Source organism: Saimiri boliviensis, chromosome 1 (assembly GCF_048565385.1).
Source record: "Saimiri boliviensis isolate mSaiBol1 chromosome 1, mSaiBol1.pri, whole genome shotgun sequence".
Classification (NCBI taxonomy): Eukaryota; Metazoa; Chordata; class Mammalia; order Primates; family Cebidae; genus Saimiri; species Saimiri boliviensis.
The window spans coordinates 168,664,782-168,682,526 of NC_133449.1; the positions used below are offsets into that span (position 1 = coordinate 168,664,782).

General features: G+C 39.8%; 1 protein-coding gene across 1 annotated transcript in view; it reads right to left on the reverse strand.

Annotated features, from left to right (window-relative positions):
* PFDN1 (prefoldin subunit 1) overlaps positions 1-12,014 on the reverse strand; it is a 62,647-nt gene extending 50,633 nt beyond the window's left edge. Inside the window, exons 1-2 of the mRNA XM_003933906.4 lie at positions 11,930-12,014; positions 7,470-7,636 (exon numbers count right to left, since the gene is read on the reverse strand). Coding sequence (XP_003933955.1) covers positions 7,470-7,636; positions 11,930-11,962 — 200 coding nt within the window. The 5' untranslated portion in view covers positions 11,963-12,014. The remainder of the gene's footprint in view (positions 1-7,469; positions 7,637-11,929) is intronic.
* Positions 12,015-17,745: the final 5,731 nt, after the last annotated feature.

The following is a 17,745-nucleotide window of genomic DNA, read 5'->3' on the forward strand; positions in this document are numbered from 1 at the left end:
AAATGCAAAAGTCTCAGTCAGACACACACATACAGGATGTATATTGTGATCCAAATCTTTTTAGTTTGAGCCAATATAAAAGTTGGGCTTAGGGCAATCATATTCTTATCTATTTAAAGACACATCTTTGATACTAGGCCTCCTGTTGCTGTACAAATTTTGGTATCAGAATATTTCAAGTCCTCTTCAAAGTGAAAAGGATAGTCGCTGCCAAGTAATCTAGTCCACTTCAAGATAACTGATCTACTGCAAAACAAGAGTTGGTAAAAAAGCTCCTGGCCAGAACAATGAAATAACATTCTCCCAGACAGGTCCATTTGAACTTAAATTATATAAATAAAATGAGCATACACTCTTCACAAAAGCATGAGCACTCATGGTGCATGTAACACATTACAATCCTAATTATTTCATCAGAGTAAAGGATATTTGCAGTTAACAGTAATTCCTGATATTAATAAGAAAGAAAAGAATGACAAAAGGCATTACTAAGTATGTGTTCATATATATATGAACTGACTCACCTAAGTCAATATTTTTCTGAGCGCCTTCTTGGATATTTCATTAAGCAGATTATGTTCCTTGACATGAACATTTCAGTCCTCTCTCTCAGATTAGATAGTAAGTTATTCCTAACTTTGCACTATGAGGTAAGTGGCAGCTACAATTAGAAAAATTTTGGTATGGCTTAAAAGTGACTGTTTTTGGAGATATTCAGCTAGTCAAGTTAGTGACAAAGTAACAATTCAGACTACTGCTACCTTAATTTTTTTACATATGAACAGCAAGCAAATGGTACTTTTCACCTTTCACTCAGTTGCTTAGCATCAACTGGAGCACACTGTAGTACTCTGCAAACGACTGCTACTTTCATACAACAAAGGTTGATTTTGTTTAATCCTTTGTCAGTTAAAAAAAAAAAAAAAAAAAGGCCAGGTCTTTTGATGTCAGGAAATGCAAAAGCAAAGTCCACTAAGTAGCTAAATGAATCAATTACATTTATGTTTTTAAAACAAGTCCAAAGCCTAAAACAAGTAACCCCATAACAAGTTTATTTTAGTATGTTTGTACCCTCCAAGATAACAGACTTCTTTTCCCTTTTTTAACAAGACGTCTAATTAGCATAACATTTTCAAAATTAATTTCCTGTGTTTTGGTGAGAATCTTTAGATTCTGGGGCATATGGGAGGAGAAGCAGGGAAAGAATTATTAAAAAGTACTCATCTGCAGAAGAAACAGGACTATGTAATTCTTACGCAAATGTTTAACTCACTCTGGCACAAAAACAGTGATGTCATTCTAGAAAGCAGTAGAGCAGAGTTATAATGAACATCAAGTTTTTAAATCACTGACAACTCAAGGAAATTAAGAATATTACTTAAAAATTTCCTCTCCCCAGAGTACTAAATCTGTGTAAGAGGAGAGTGTGCCCATCTGGGGTTATATACATATTCAAAGTCAACAAAACTGAAGTCATTTTTCCCTGCACAACAGGAAAAGTTGTTGTTGTTTTCACTTAGAACTCTGGGCAATGAGAGCCATGACTTTAAATGGCTCTGTATAAAAACACAAGAAGGGTGGGTCATGTTCTATTAGTAAAAGCAGCTGAACACCAAGAACTTCTCTTCCTTTCAAGTAAAATCTAAAAAAATTTTTTTAATCTAAAAAGTAACTTCATCTTACTTTTGACAACTATCTTTGCTTCTCTTTCTCTAAAATACAGATTAATATCTTTAAAAAGGGCATAAAAGGAATTTATAAATTAGCATTTGCAATGTGACTCTCACACCAAAAGTAATCTCACACATTATTTTTTCCCCTGTATTATGAACTAAACAAAATACTCAAACTTGATTCTGCTAAGAGCAACAAAATAAACTATTTTTACTATAATATCAATAGTATTTACCAACAATATCAATATTTACTATACTAAGATTGTTTAAATTTCATTTCCTAATCTCTTAGCAATAAAACATGGTATTACCATTTCTTCAGTTTTAAAACTACCTCAAATTGAGTGGAAGATCAACTCTACAGCTACATCAAATTATAAAAGGGTTGCAAAACTTGAAACAGCATGAGCATACCTCTTGCTATTTAACATAACTAAGGGAAGCTGCAAATATTTCATTCTGCATTTACTAAATGCCATGATTCAAATTATAGGTCAATATCCAAACTAACAAATACAATCACAACAAAACCAACATAACACTTTGAACAAGGGGACAGTTCAGCCAAGCTGTCATGAAGAGTTCAGATTTCTACAACCTTATCAGTTGAAAAACTGCGTAACTATTTAGATTTCTTTTTTAATTTGCTATTTATCAGGAATACACTTACTGTTTCACTTTCTACTTGTGCTACATTTATCTTACGTTTTACACTTCTGGATCTTTCAACCGTTAGAGATCAACCATTAAATTAGTTCAACAAGTAGAAATAGTAACACCGCTCCCAAACAGCAATTTTTGCATTGCTAGACACTTATCTAGTTGGCAGATTTATACCATTGTTCATTCTTAGTTCCTTAAATGTAAAAAATAACCACAGAATGGTGGCATACCTCTAAATTAGTTTAAATATGGTACGAAGTTATTTTTAGTTAGGTTCAAGTTTTAAAAAGGCACTAATTGTACTTTTTAAAGGCTAATCTACTCAAGTTCCTATTATATTAAAAAAATAAAAAGTTAATTTGTCTCTTTTGGAAAAAAATGTTATTTATGTAATGCTCAAGCAGAAAAGGTGTTCGAATAATAGATCTGACATCAAATCAGGGTTAGGATCATACTTATTGCTCATAAAAATAAGTTTGACATTTATTCTAATGATGGTCCTTTCAAACACGAGCATGGTTAAATGGCATTTAAGTGCACTTTCAAATGTAAATTCTTACTTTAAAAATACTCTTCTCCCCTACCTTGCAAAGTAGAAAAGGAACAAAACCCCCAAGCAAACAATTATAAACATTTTTATCCATGAAAAAAAAATAAGAAATAATCACGTAACATTTGAGATTTGCCTATTCCCTCCCTGCAGGCTAGAAAGATGCAAAGACAAACACCTCCAAATATTCAGACAGATCATTCCCCAGTTGTAACTTTCATCATAATTCTCAAAGCAGTATGGTGAGGTCAGCTCACAAACAGCTTAAGTAGCAAAACTAGAAATTGGTGGTAGTAGTATCAGGCTACATAACAGCCTCTCTAAAGAATATGAAGTAAGAGAACTAAAATGTGCTGGCAACATGCCAAAAGACTGGATGGAATATAGCTTTGAGCAACAAATACTCGGAGCTTACAGTATATAGCAATTCATCATCTCTTATCCTGTAGCTTGACTTTCCTTGCTTTAAACCAAAAATAGCCATGTATAAGAGATATTTAACACTACAAAATGTGTCCATACTTACGAACTGAAAGGTATCTGGACCTGCAATGATTTGTTTAACTAAATACACACCCTAAAAAAAAAACTCTGACTTCCATCCTGTATGATGATTAGTAAGGTAAAATGGATAAAATTATATTCACAATATTACGCATAAAATAGCCTTTATTCTCTACGCCTTTATTATACTACCCTCAAGCACAATCCTAAAGGTTTAGGTTTTCTATATTGTCAGTTCTGAGCATCTCTTCAACTAGCTGGTATTTAGAATTAGTCAACCTTCTCAATATATTTAATAAAGAATTAATCCTGTCAGATCAAAGGACAGGATTTTGGTGAGATATAATTTTTTGAACTTTGTCAAAATATATATTACTTTTATAATTTCATCTTACCTGAATCACATATTAAAACAGGATAATAAACTCACTCTTAAGTCTCTGACACTTTCTAAAATACTTTTTTTCTAAGAAACCAGAAGAAAAAAATGTTATTTTTGGCAAGAAAAAAGCAACAGGTTCAATTCAAATCAATACACATTTAATAGCTATTTTGTGCCAGACATTATGCCATTATACTGAGAATGTGGAAACAAAGATAATACACACACACATATATATATATACACGGTCTCACAGAGCTGACAGTCTGGTTGGGAAGACTGACCCATTTAAACACACCTACACACTCAATGTGCTTTACTAGCTGTAGGAACAAAAGCCCTGCTATCGCCAAGGAAAGAGTGAATGAGTCTGCCCCAGGGGGTGGAAAAATCTTCAAAGGCAAAGTAAGATCTGAGCTATGTCTTGAAGGATGAGAATTTCACAAGGAAAAGAAGAATATTACCAGCCAAGGGCAATGTTATTCAGCCAAAGACTGAGCAAAAGCAAAAAAGAAACATAGCATGTGTGAGGAAACCCATGTGGCAAGGGTAGGATAACAATTTCTGGTACATGTGCTACTACTCTTCTACCCTCACTGTGGAAGAGACATCACTAATCAACTAAAGCATGTTTAAAACCCATATGACACCTCAAAATTTTTCTCAACACATAACACAAAACTAGTAGAAGGAGGTAGGTCTGTGAGCTGAAATACACATGCTATCCTAACCCTGGAAAAAGAAAGTGGTAAGACCTGAGGCAAAGGGTAAATTAAGAACAGATTATGAATAACCATGAATGCAAGGCCAGCAAGTTTACATTTTATCCTGTGGACAACAGAGGATGAACAAAGGATTTTATGAACAATATTGATGTGATTAATTTTGCCAGATGTGTGAAGAATGGATTTGGACAGACAGAATGAAGGCAGGAAGAAAGAACAGTTAAGATGCTATCATAAAAGTCCAGGCAAGAAACAGTGAGACCTGAATTTCAGCCATGGGAAAATCTACTGCAGGTTCTAAAAGAAAAATGAAGTTTTGGATTTTATTATCTGTGGTTTTAAAACAAAAATTTGGGAAAAAGTAATACTCTAATCAGAATTTCCATATAACACTCAAAAGGAAAAAGAAAAAAGAAATTAAGGTAAAGACTAGAATTAAAGACGTGAATCACAATGATACTCAGAATTACTCAAGACTATAAATTCAGAAATAGATACTTCACGTTTAGCGTCAAGAAAGAGAACATCCTCATGACCAGACTAATACTCAGCAAGTCTTTTCTTCCTCTCAGCGCACTAATACTCTAGCCAAACAACAAACGCCATTCACCTTACATGCCCCTACAACACAGGGTCAAACTCCTACTCCCGGTGAGATGCAGAAAGTACAAAAGTCAAATTTAAAACAGAAGTCTGCAATCATGTAGAAGCTCAACTTTATCCAAACATTTAAAACTGCATCATTCTTTTAAGAAACATAATTTATAGGAAATAAACCTTCCGGAAATAATACCATTCTACCATTAACTAATTCATATCCTAGCCTTTAAACTCTAAAATTCTTTGTATGGAAAACAACCTATCTGTAGCACTTTGGACAATATGTACAAAAATGCAACTCTCCTATCCATTCTGCAGAACATTTAACAAATGAAACTCTTCTAATTAAAAACTAAAAATTCACTGTAGCTCAAAAGGCCAAAGAGAGTGAAACAGTTTTTCTATTTTGAAAAAGGAATTCTTTAGCTATTGCAAACAAAGGCTAGTGCAGTGATGTGAAATCCAAGTACAACATGTTAACAGGCATACTAGAAAAGCTAGCATGACTGTTTTAAGACCTAAGGATATTCACATTAAGGATAAAATTATCCTGTAGTGAATGCCAACAATACATTTCATACTACACAGACACATATTCAAGGATTCTACTTTGTTCTCATCCCAATTCTTTTGTGTCCCAGTAACAAACTTTCAAATTGGGATCCTTACCCTCTCAAAACAAACTAAAATGAAATATATGAGCTTGGAGATAAAATTTCCTTGTGCTATACTATTCATTCTGAGAAAGCAAATCAGATGAACAATTTAACATAATCTAATTCCGAACCATAAAGATATAGATTAGTCAGTGATGAGCAGGGTCTACTTCTCATGATGTCATTTCAAAGCCATTATTAAATTTTACACATGTTATTCTTCCTTCAAATCAATCACAAAACAAGTCATCCCAAGACTGAGGTCAAATTCCATTCTAACTAAAAGATCTCCAAACCTGAAGTAATGGTCTACTTACTAAGTAATTCTCAAAGACCAAATTCCAGAAAAACCCTCCTCTTGTACCTCCCCCCAACTTTAAAAAAAAAAAAAAAAAATCAGTCTTCTCCTTTTAGCTCACTGTAATGGAATGTGACCTGTACTTAAGGGCTTTTCCATTCCTTTTTTTCTGCTTCAAGAACATGAAGCAGACCTAGTCTCTCTCACAAGGGTAATGTTTTTAAAAGAAAAAAGTGAAATGTACAAAGTTAATTGTATAATAATTAGGACAAACAAAGTAAAATGATTTATTAGATTTCTCACATGTGAGTTGTCCTCCTATTAGAACAACACATGACACACAGAATGAGCGTATTTTTTGTTTGTTTTTTGAGGAGTTTCACTCTTGTCGCCCAGGCTGGCGTGCAATGGTACAATTTCGGCTCACTGCAACCTCCACCTCCCCTATTCAAGTGGTTCTCCTGCCTCAGTCTTCCAAGTAATTGGGATTACAGGTGTGCACCACCATGCCTGGCTAACTTTTGTATTTTTAGTAGAGGTGGGGTTTCACCATGTTGGCCAGGCTGGTTTCGAACCCCTAAGCTCAGGGAATCCACCCACCTCAGCCTCCCAAAGTGCTAGGATTGCAGGCACGAGCCACCACACCCAGCCAGAATGAACGTATTTAAAAGACAACTGAATATTTATTTTTCTTTTACAACCGTGATCAGACATCTGAAAGATTTATGATTTGTATCACTCCTAATAAATTGAGTAGGGAAGAGGCGTTTAAAACTATACCTACTTAAATAAATCTTCACCTACAATATCAAATTACTATAAACATTTTCCCCAATGAATCATATTTTTATTACTGAACTTACACACTTAAGTACCTAATCATAGACAGAACAGGAAGGTAAGCCCTTAAGAAATATACTTCAAAGTCTAAAATTAAACACTTTCATTAATCTACTGAGGTTCAGTTCCTCATCTGAAAAAAAGAAGGCATGTAACTAAATAACCTTTAAAGTTATTTCTACGACACTTTAACCCAGGTTTTGCTTTGCTTTGTTTCGTTTTGTACACACCTACCTCTGTTGCTCAGGCTGGAGGGCAGTGGCACGATCTTGGCTCACTGCAATCTCCACCTCCCAGGTTCAAGCAACTCTCCTGCCTCAGCCTCCCAAGTAGCTGGAACTACAGGCAAGTGCTACCATGCTCAGCTAATCTTTGTATTTGTGGTAGTCACAGGGTTTCACCATATTGGCCAGGCTGCTCTGAAATGATCCACCCCCCTCAGACTCCCCAAGTGCTGGGATTATAGGGTTCAGCCACCGTGCCTGGCCTAACTCTAGTTTTAGTATGAACAAATTCTATTTAATTCAGACAAAAGCACTCCCAAAACAACTCTATTAAGGACATACTTTACTTACATTCTTCCTACACCTTCATACATGTTAGTCTCATCTACCAAAGTCATGATCTCTGTATCCGTAAGATGTGCATGCTTTTTCGTTCTGTTTAGCTGTTCAATCTGTATGTCTGCCAGCTTCACCTTCTGTTGAGTGTCGATAACTTTGGCTTGAAGCTCTGTGAAGGCCTAATAAAAACAATTCCATGATTTAGTAAGTAAAACATTTTACAGAAAACATTTATGTCAAATCCAAATATATTAGAATAAAACATGCTAGCCAGAGACAAAGCTGTGGAATTTACCAAAACAAACATCAATAAAAGTCAACATAATTGTAAACAATCAAGACACTATACCAGACACTGAATTTACAATCATCAGAATATGCAATCATCGTGAAGCAAAACAATGCACATTAAACAATAACCATATTAAGTAGCAAGTACTTGGCCAGGTGTGGTGGCTCATGCCTGTAATCCAGCACTTTAGGAGGCTGAGGCAGGCAGATTACAAGTTCAGAAGATCAAGACCACCCTGGCCAACATGGTGAAACCCCATCTCTACTAAAATACAAAAAATTAGCTGGGCATGATGGTGCACACCTATAGTCTCAGCTACTCGGGAGGCTGAGGCAGAGGAAATCACTTGAACCCAGGAGGCAGAGACTGCAGCAAGCCGAGATTGCGCCACTGCAACCCAGCCTGGGTAAAGGAGCAAGACTCCATCTCAAAAAAAAGAGGTCAAGTACTCAAGGAGTAATAAAAGAAATAAATGTGGGGCCGGGCACGGTGGCTCACGCCTGTAATCCCAGCACTTTGGGAGGCCGAGGTGGGTGGATCACGAGGTCAAGAGATCGAGACCATCCTGGTCAACATGGTGAAACCCCGTCTCTACCAAAAATACAAAAAATTAGCTGGGCATGGTGGCGCGTGCCTGTAATCCCAGCTACTCAGGAGGCTGAGGCAGGAGAATTAACCAAGGAGGCGGAGGTTGCGGTGAGCCGAGATGGCGCCATTGCACTCCAGCCTGGGTAACAAGAGCGAAACTCCGTATCAAAAAAAAAAAAAAGAAGAGATGGAGTTTCGCTCTTGTTACCTAGGCTGGAGTGCAATGGCGCAATCTCGGCTCACCGCAACCTCCGCCTCCTGGGTTCAGGCAATTCTCCTGCCTCAGCCTCCTGAGTAGCTGGGATTACAGGCACGCGCCACCATGCCCAGCTAATTTTTTGTATTTTTAGTAGAGACGGGGTTTCACCATGTTGACCAGGATGGTCTCGATTTCTTGACCTCGTGATCCACCCGCCTCGGCCTCCCAAAGTGCTGGGATTACAGGCTTGAGCCACCGCGCCCGGCGCGAAACTCCATCTCAAAAAAAAAAAAAGAAAGAAATGTAATAGTCAAGGATGAAACCCAGAAATTCAAAACAAGAACCATAAAAGTAACAACTCACTACATTTGTATTGCACAATTAGGTTCAAAGCACTTTCTCACATTAGTTTGAAATATTAACATGGGAATATGAATATAAGAATATTAATGAGGAAATATAATGATAAATCTGATTTATGCTTCTCAATAATCCCGTGAGTTAGCGTTGGCAGTTTCATCATCTACAATTTACAAATTAAGTAATTAGGCTGGGTGCAGTGGCTCACGCCTGTAATCCGAACACTTTGGGAGGCTGAGGTGGGCAGATCATAATGTCAGGAGTTTAAGACCAGTCTGGCCAGTATGGCGAAACCCCATATCTACTAAAAATACAAAAATTAGCTGGGCATGGTGACGGGCACGCTGATGGGCACCTGCAGTCTTAGCTATGCTGGAGGCTGAGGCAGAAGAATCACCTGAACCCAGGAGGCAGAGGTTGCAGTGAGCTGAGATCGTGCCACTGCCCTCCAGCCTGGGCGACAGAGCAAGACTCCTTTAAAAAAAAAAAAAAAAAATCAAATAACTAAATGAGTTAAGAGATAAAAGTGGCTTGCACTAACCACTTCTGGGGGAAAGGCAGGTATTTAAATTTTAATTTATTTAAATTTATTTAAATACCTGCCTTAAATTTAAATTTAATTTATTTAAATTTCTTCTAACCTCTTAGTTTGGGAACCTTTCCATTCTACTGTCTATAGTAATATTCGAAATATAAATATTTTTAAGAGGAAGATCAAAAAGAGAGTGAGAAAAAATGCAAAGCACTGACAAAAGAATTGCATCATGATCTTCATCCACACATATCAGGCCAAATCTGCCCCTTGTGTACTGGAGATAAACAGTTCTTGGATACTCTTGTTGAAGTGCCTGGAATGACTCTCACATGCTGTCAAATTTGTGCCTTAATAATAACATTTGTGACTGCAATGCACAGCAAAAGCTACCACATAATTTTTATTCTGACCTTGTTTTCACCTACTAGTAAGGTTTAGAAAGATTTACTTTGGGGAAGAGAAGGGGCCTGAAATTTCCTATTTGTCTCCACCCAAGAAAAGGACCCTGTAACAATATTAGCAGATAAAACATTTAGGCCGGGCACAGTGGCTCATGCCTGTAATCTCAGCACTCTGGGAGGCCAAGGCAGGCAGATCACCTGAGGTTGGGAGTTCAAGACCAGCCTGACCATCATGGAGAAACCCCATCTCTACAAAAAATACAAAATTAGCCGGGTGTGATGGTGCATGCCTGTAATCCCAGCGACTTGGGAGGCTGAGGCAGAAGAACCTCTTGAACCCGGAAGGTGGAAGTTGCAGTGAGCTGAGATCACACCATTGCACTCCAGTCTGGGCAACAAGAGCAAAACTCTGTCTCAAAAAAAAGAAAGAAGATAAAACCTTTAAACAAGTTTTTTATTTAATTGGTTGTCAAAATTATTCAGTTTAGGTCTGTAATCATTTTCTTAGTTTGCATTCACTGTCCACGTTTCAAATGCAGCAACAAATTCAAAAGTACCAGGAGGCAAGTACATTCACTAAACCCTGATTTAAATCTGTATTTTTTTTTTTTTTTTTTGAGACGGAGTTTCGCCCTTGTTACCCAGGCTGGAGTGCAATGGCGCGATCTCGGCTCACCGCAACCTCCGCCTCCTGGGTTCAGGCAATTCTCCTGCCTCAGCCTCCTGAGTAGCTGGGATTACAGGCACGTGCCACCATGCCCAGCTAATTTTTTTTTTTTTTTGCACTTTTAGTAGAGACGGGGTTTCACCATCTTGACCAGGATGGTCTCGATCTCTCGACCTCGTGATCCACCCGCCTCGGCCTCCCAAAGTGCTGGGATTACAGGCTTGAGCCACCGCGCCCGGCTTAAATCTGTATTTTTAATAGAAAAAAAGGTAAATTTTTAGAATGCACAATTTTGTTTTGAATGTAAAATTCCAGTATTATCTGACTGCTCTGCAAAGCTTGCTAAAGAAGCTAGTAAACTGCTAAAGATTAGGGAACACCTGAGGGCTAGATTTACAAGATTCAAGACAAGAATAACAAAAAGCAAGACACAAACACATAACATCCTCGGAATAGTAGTAAAAGCTTCATCTGTTAGGAGCAACAGTTATTTCGGCTGTTCTATTTCTTTTGCACAGGTTGATCAGAGGCAGTCTTAACTAAGATGTTGCTCATCTGAAGAACCCAAAATAATGGTCAAAAAAGTGTGCGGTAAGACAAAATACTGGATTCTATTCCCAACCTCTGACATAGTTTTCTTAAAAAAAAAGTCGATTTAAAATAGATAAATCCTAGGGTCCTTTCCAATCCACCCCACTGCACAAAGCAGCTTGCTAAAGCTGCTTTACTGGTTTAGGGTCATCAGCGGTGTTAGAACACTAATCATTTTTAGCAAAAATCTGAGTAACAACACATTTATAAGCAACTGTTTGAGGAAAGCAGGAAACCCAATTCCTTCTGATACCAGTTTTATTTGGAACACTTTACTTTTTTTTTTTTGACAAGTACTTCAAAAGAAGGAGGAGGGGGTCAAAATCCTGAAATGAACATTGCTGCTAGAATCCCTGATTTTCCAAACTGTACAGACTGCAAGCTTTCAAGGTATAGAACCGAATAAATGGCCTAAAAACAAAGGCTGGACTTGGAGTTTTTCAAAGCAAATGAGGCAGAATCATGGATGCCACAGCTCAGGCAAGGGGTCGGAAGTGACCCCCATTTGAAATGCTCTGTCTAGTTGCTACTATGAAAGCGAGTCCCTGAAGGCTCCAAACGCAACGACTTGTCTCTGGAGCTCAGAAAGACTGGGCAGGCCGGAGATAGGCTCACAGACTTACCCCACCCAGACCAACCGGCTCCTACCCAGCAAGAGCCGCTCGCCCCCCACCCCAGTTTAAGGAGACCCACTGCGGCCTTAGGACTCTGGGAAACCATTCCCTAATTCGCCGAACTCTCCTTCCTTCTGCAAGGCTTGGGCCTCACTCGAAATTCTTGCCTATAGTCCCGTCAACCTCCTAAGAGAAGGTTTCCGCTTGCCCAAGACCCTCTTTTACCTTCTTCAACTCAAGATCCACGGGGGCGGCCATCTTGGTGCACTCTAAGCGCCTGCGCAGTGGAGTTGGCCAGAGAGAGAGTGGGGGAAGGGCGCGCCTTAGTTTGAGCGTCCGTCTTTCTTCCGCGCCTGCGCGTGAATTGGACTAACGAGGCTTCTTCCCATTCTCTGTGAATTGACCCCTGAGATATTTGGGTTTCGGATTCAGTGTTTTCCCTATCTGACCGGTCAGTTCTGGCTTGCTCCTCCACGTCTTCCAGACACAGCCCAACGCGCAGATTTCCCATGTGGCTTTAAGCAATTTGCCAGCTAGCTTAGTGTGTGCTGCTAAGTTGAGATGTATGTAGATGCAAACCCTCATCAGCCTATCAGTCCTTCAGCTATTCGCTGTTCTGTCAGGAATGAGTAAGTCCTGAACCTCTGGCATGACAGTTTGGGAAAGACTATTGGAAAGCTTATCTAGAGTGTTCTTCCCAAGACGACCTCATTTCTTCCAAAAGCTTCCCGAAGACCTTCCAGACACAGTGATTCTCAAGAGAGGCTGAATACGTTTGGGGTTTTTGGGTTTTTTAAAACAAAACACACACACACACACACACACACACACACACACACACACACACGCAGATTCTTTGGGTCTTATCTCTTTGAGAATGGGGTCTGGAAATTCTGCAAACTCATCCAGTGACCTAATCGTGTAACTTGTCTGTGGATCACTTTTTTGAGAATCTCTGTCATAAAAGGACCTGGCATTTGAACCAGAAGGATAGATAATAATTGACTTTTGGCCGGGCGCGGTGGCTAAAGCCTGTAATCCCAGCACTTTGGGAGGCTGAGGCGGGCGGATCATGAGGTCGAGAGATCGAGACCATCTTGGTCAACATGGTGAAACCCTGTCTCTACTAAAAATACAAAAAATTAGCTGGGCATGGTGGCACATGCCTGTAATCCCAGCTACTCAGGAGGCTGAGGCAGGAGAATTGCTTGAATCCAGGAGGCGGAGGTTGCGGTGAGCCGAGGTCGTGCCATTGCACTCCAGCCTGGGTAACAAGAGCGAAACTCTGTCTCAAAAAAAAAATAAAAATAAAAAAAAAAATAAATAATTGACTTTTGGAAATGGAGAAAAAAACATGTTTACCTACTCTAAAAACTGTTATGCTAAGAGAAAGTTCTACGTGAATAATTAGGAAATTTATTTTTATTTATTTATTTTATTTTATTTTTAGATGGAATCTCAATCTATCGCCCAGGCTGGAGTGCAGTGGCCCGATGACGGCTCACTGCAACCTCCGTCTCACTGCAACCTCTGCCTCCCCGGTTCAAGCGACTCTCCTACTTCAGCCTCCCGAGAAGCTGGGATTACAGGTGCGCGCCACCACGCCCAGCTAATTCTTGTAATTTTAGTAGAGGCCACGTTTCATCATGTTGGTCAGGCTGTTCTCAAACTCCTGACCTCATGATCCTCCCACCTTGGCCTCCCAAAGTGCTAGAATTACAGGCGTGAGCCACCACACCCAGCTGGAAATTTATTTTATTTAAAAAAAAGAAAGAAAGAGAGAGAAAGAAAAGAAGGAAGAAAGGAAAGAAGGAAGGAAGGAAGGAAGAAAAAGAAAGAAAGAAAGAAAGAAAATGGAGTTTTTACAGAGTTAATCAAGTTAAAGGTTATTAGTGTGGGCCCTAATGCAGTATGACTTATGTCTTTATAAAAAGGAGAACTTTGAACACATACAGACACACACAGAGAGGACTATGAGAAGAGACATAGGGAGAAAGCCATGTCACATCTGGGGCTATCAGAAACTAGAAAAGGCAAAGAAGGATTCTTCTACAGATTTTAGATAAAGCATGGCTTTGCCAACACCTTGATTTCGGACTTCCAGCCTCCAGAACTGAGACAATAAGTTGTAGTTTTAAGCCACCCCGGTTTATGGTACTCTGTTGCGGCAGCCTTACGTAATACTCTGTGTATCTATAAATGCACATCAGGCAAGGTGTGATGGCTCATGCCTGGAATCCCAGCACTTTGGGAGACCAAGACAGAGGATTGCTTAAGGCCAGGAATTCAACACCAGCCTGGACAACATAGTGAGACCCTATCACTACAAAAATTTTTTTAACGATCCAGGTTTGGTAGCACATCTCTGTAGTCCCAGCTACTTTGGAGGCTGAGGCAGAGAATAGCTTGAGCCCAGGAGTTCGAGGTTGCAGTGAGCTAAGGTCTGCCACTGCACTGCAGCCTGGGTGACAGAACAAGACACTTTCTCAAAAAAGTTAAAATAAATAAATAAATACATAACATATCTAAAAGGTTCACCCTTATTTTTGAATCAAAATTAGCTATATATAAAACTATCGGGGCCGGGCGCGGTGGCTCAATCCTGTAATCCCAGCACTTTGGGAGGCCGAGGCGGGTGGATCACGAGGTCAAGAGATCGAGACCATCCTGGTCAACATGGTGAAACCCCGTCTCTACTAAAAATACAAAAAATTAGCTGGGCATGGTGGCGTGTGCCTGTAATCCCAGCTACTCAGGAGGCTGAGGCAGGAGAATTGCCTGAACCCAGGAGGCAGAGGTTGCGGTGAGCCGAGATGGCGCCATTGCACTCCAGCCTGGGTAACAAGAGCGAAACTCCGTCTCAAAAAAAAAAAAAAATGTATACTGGCTGGTCACAGTGGCTCATGCCTGTAATCCTAGCACTTTGGGAGGGTGAGGCGGGCAGATCACAAGGTCAAGAGATTGAGACCATCCTCGCCAGCAAGGTGAAAACCCATCTCTACTAAAAATACAAAAATTAGCCGGGTGTGGTGGCACACGCCTGTAGTCCCAGCTACTCAGAGGGTCTGAGGCAGGGAATCGCTTCAACTCGGGAGGCGGAGGTTGTGGTGAGCTGAGATCGCACCACTGCATTCCAGCCTGGTGACAGAGTGAGACTCCATCTCAAAAAAAAAAAGTATACCTAAAAATGTACCCAAACCTTTTTTTTTTTTCATCGTGAAACTTCATCTCTAAAATAAATAAATAAATAAATAAATAAATAAATATTTAGGTACATTTTTAGGTATACTTTTTTTTTTTTGAGACATAGTCTCACTCTGTCACCAGGCTGGAATGCAGTGGTGCGATCTCGGCTCACCACAACCTCCACCTCCCAGGTTCAAGCAATTCCCTGCCTCAGACCCCCTGAGTAGCTGGGACTACAGGCGTGCATCACCATGCCCGGCTAATTTTTTCTATTTTAGTAGAGACAGGGTTTCACCATGTTGGCCAGGATGGTTTTGAACCCCTGACCCTGTGATCCACCCACCTTGTCCTCCCAAAGTGCTGGGATTACAGGTGTAAGCTACCATGCCCAGCCGCTAAACCCTAAGTTTCTACAACTCTCTCCACTAATTTACTAATTTTCTTTTGAACTATGTCTAGTTTACTGTTTAAATCATCCATTAGTCTTTTTTTTTTTTTTAAGACACAGAGTCTTGCTCTATTGTCCAGGTTGGAGTGCAGTGATAGATTAATCATAGCTCACTAAGTAGTGAGACTGCATCTCTGCAAAAAATAAAAATAAAAAATTAGCCAGGCATGGTGGTATGCACCTAGCTTCTCAAAAAGCTGAGGTGGGAGAATCACTTGAGCCCAGGAGTTCAAGCCCAGAGTCAGGAGTTCAAGCCCAGATGGTACCACTACACTCTAACCTGGGCAACAAAGCAAGACCCTGTCTCCAGTTTTGTTTTTTGTTTTTTGTTTGTTTTTGTTTTTGTTTTTGTTTTTGTTTTTGTTTTTCTGAGATGGAGTTTCGCTCCTGTTACCCAGGCTGGAGTGCAATGGCGCAATCTCGGCTCACTGCAACCTCCGCCTCCTGGGTTCAGGCAATTCTCCTGCCTCAGCTTCCTGAGTAGCTGGGATTACAGACAGGCACGCGCCACCATGCCCAGCTAATGTTTCGTGTTTTTAGTAGAGACGGGGTTTCACCATGTTGACCAGGATGGTCTCGATCTCTTGACCTCGTGATCCACCCGCCTCGGTCTCCCAAAGTGCTGGGATTACAGGCTTGAGCCACCCAGCCTTTTTTTTTTTTTTTTTTAGAGACAAGTTTTCACCATGCTAGCCAGGCTGGTCTTGAGCTCCTGACCTCAGGTGATCCACCTGCCTCAGCCTCCCAAAGTGCTGGGATTACAGGCATAAGCCACCATGCCTGGCCTCCAGAATGTTTTTTTAAATATTAAATTTAAAAATTTAAATAAAAATAAAATGACCGGAAGAGATTGGTTTGAAAGCACCAAAGGGTTTGTAGTCCTTGGTTACTTGCCCCCAAAATAATCATGATGTTCTTGCTTTATTGTTGTGATAGAAAAAAGAAACTTCGCACTCAAGTCTTCACTATTACAAGGATGTACTCCTGAGGCTCAACCAGTCTACAGTTGTGGAATCTAAAATAATGATCTCCTATTATTCCTCAGATCTACTTAGTAATGCTCAATACATTTTTGTATTCAGTCAACAAAGATTTATCAAATATTTGTTAGGCATTGTTCTAGGCCCTTGAGATACAGCAATAATGAGAGACAAACTTCCTGACCTCATGGAGCATCCATTCCATTGAGGGTAAGGTGAGCAATAAACATACAAAATAAGTACAGATATTAGTAAGTATTATTAAGGAAGAAAACAGCAACATGGTTAGAGATTGACTGGATGGAGACCACTTAGGTGTAGGAGGTTCTCTGGGAGGACATAATATTTGAGATGAGACCTAAAAAATGAATGACAATGAACCAAATATGCAAAGAGCGGCGGAAAGAACATTCCAGGCAAAGGGAATAGCAAGAGTGAAGGGTTTAAGATGGTCACAGATGTCGTGTATCTCAAGAACAAACACAAAAAAGCCAGGAAGAATGAGTGGGAAGAATGGTAGAAGATTCCATTAGGAAGGTAAACCAGGGGCCAAATCACGAAAGGCCTTATAAGCTACTTTTAGCATTGGAATGTTATTCTGAGTGTGACTGGAAGCCACCTGAGTGATTTCAAGCAGGAGATTGATATGATCCCATTTTAAGGGGAACATTGTGGGTTCTAGGTGAGAATGAATTGGAGACAAGAGTGGAAGCAGGAGGACCAGTTAGGACACTAATGCAGTAGTCTAACAGTGGGGCATCGGTGGTCTGGATGAGGATGATACCAGTGGAGACAGGAAGAAGTAGATGGATTCAGGTCAAGACAACTGAACTTGACGAAGGGATGGATATGTGGTGAGAGGAGCAATGAGAGAAAGAAAGGCATCAAAGATGACTCCCAATTTCCAAAAAAGTATGCTGAGCAAAACAGGCCAGACAAAACAGAGTAACATACTACAGGAACATACTACAGGTTATAGAAAATGCAAACAAATCCAAATAGGTAAAAGATCAGTGGAAATACAAAAATTAGCTGAGTGTGGTGGTGCACACCTATGGGGCCAGCTACTCCAGAGGCTAAAGTGGGAGGATCACTTGAGCCTTGGAGGTTGAGGCTGCCATGATCTGTGATCATGCCACTGTACTCCAGCCTGAGTGACAGAGCAAAATCCTGTCTCAAAACAAACAAACAAACAAACAAAAACAGAAAAGAAGAGAAAAGAAAGTATTAGTGGTTGGCTGATAAAAGCAAGCAATGGGATCAGGGACTGGGAAGCAGAAAGAAGGAAGCAATTACAAAGGAGCATGAGGTAACTTTTATGATGATGAATACGTTTATTGTCTTGATGATGGAGATGGTTTCCTGGGTGAGAAATTATCAGTTGTACACTTTAATATATTCAGTTTATTGTATGTCAAGTATGCCTC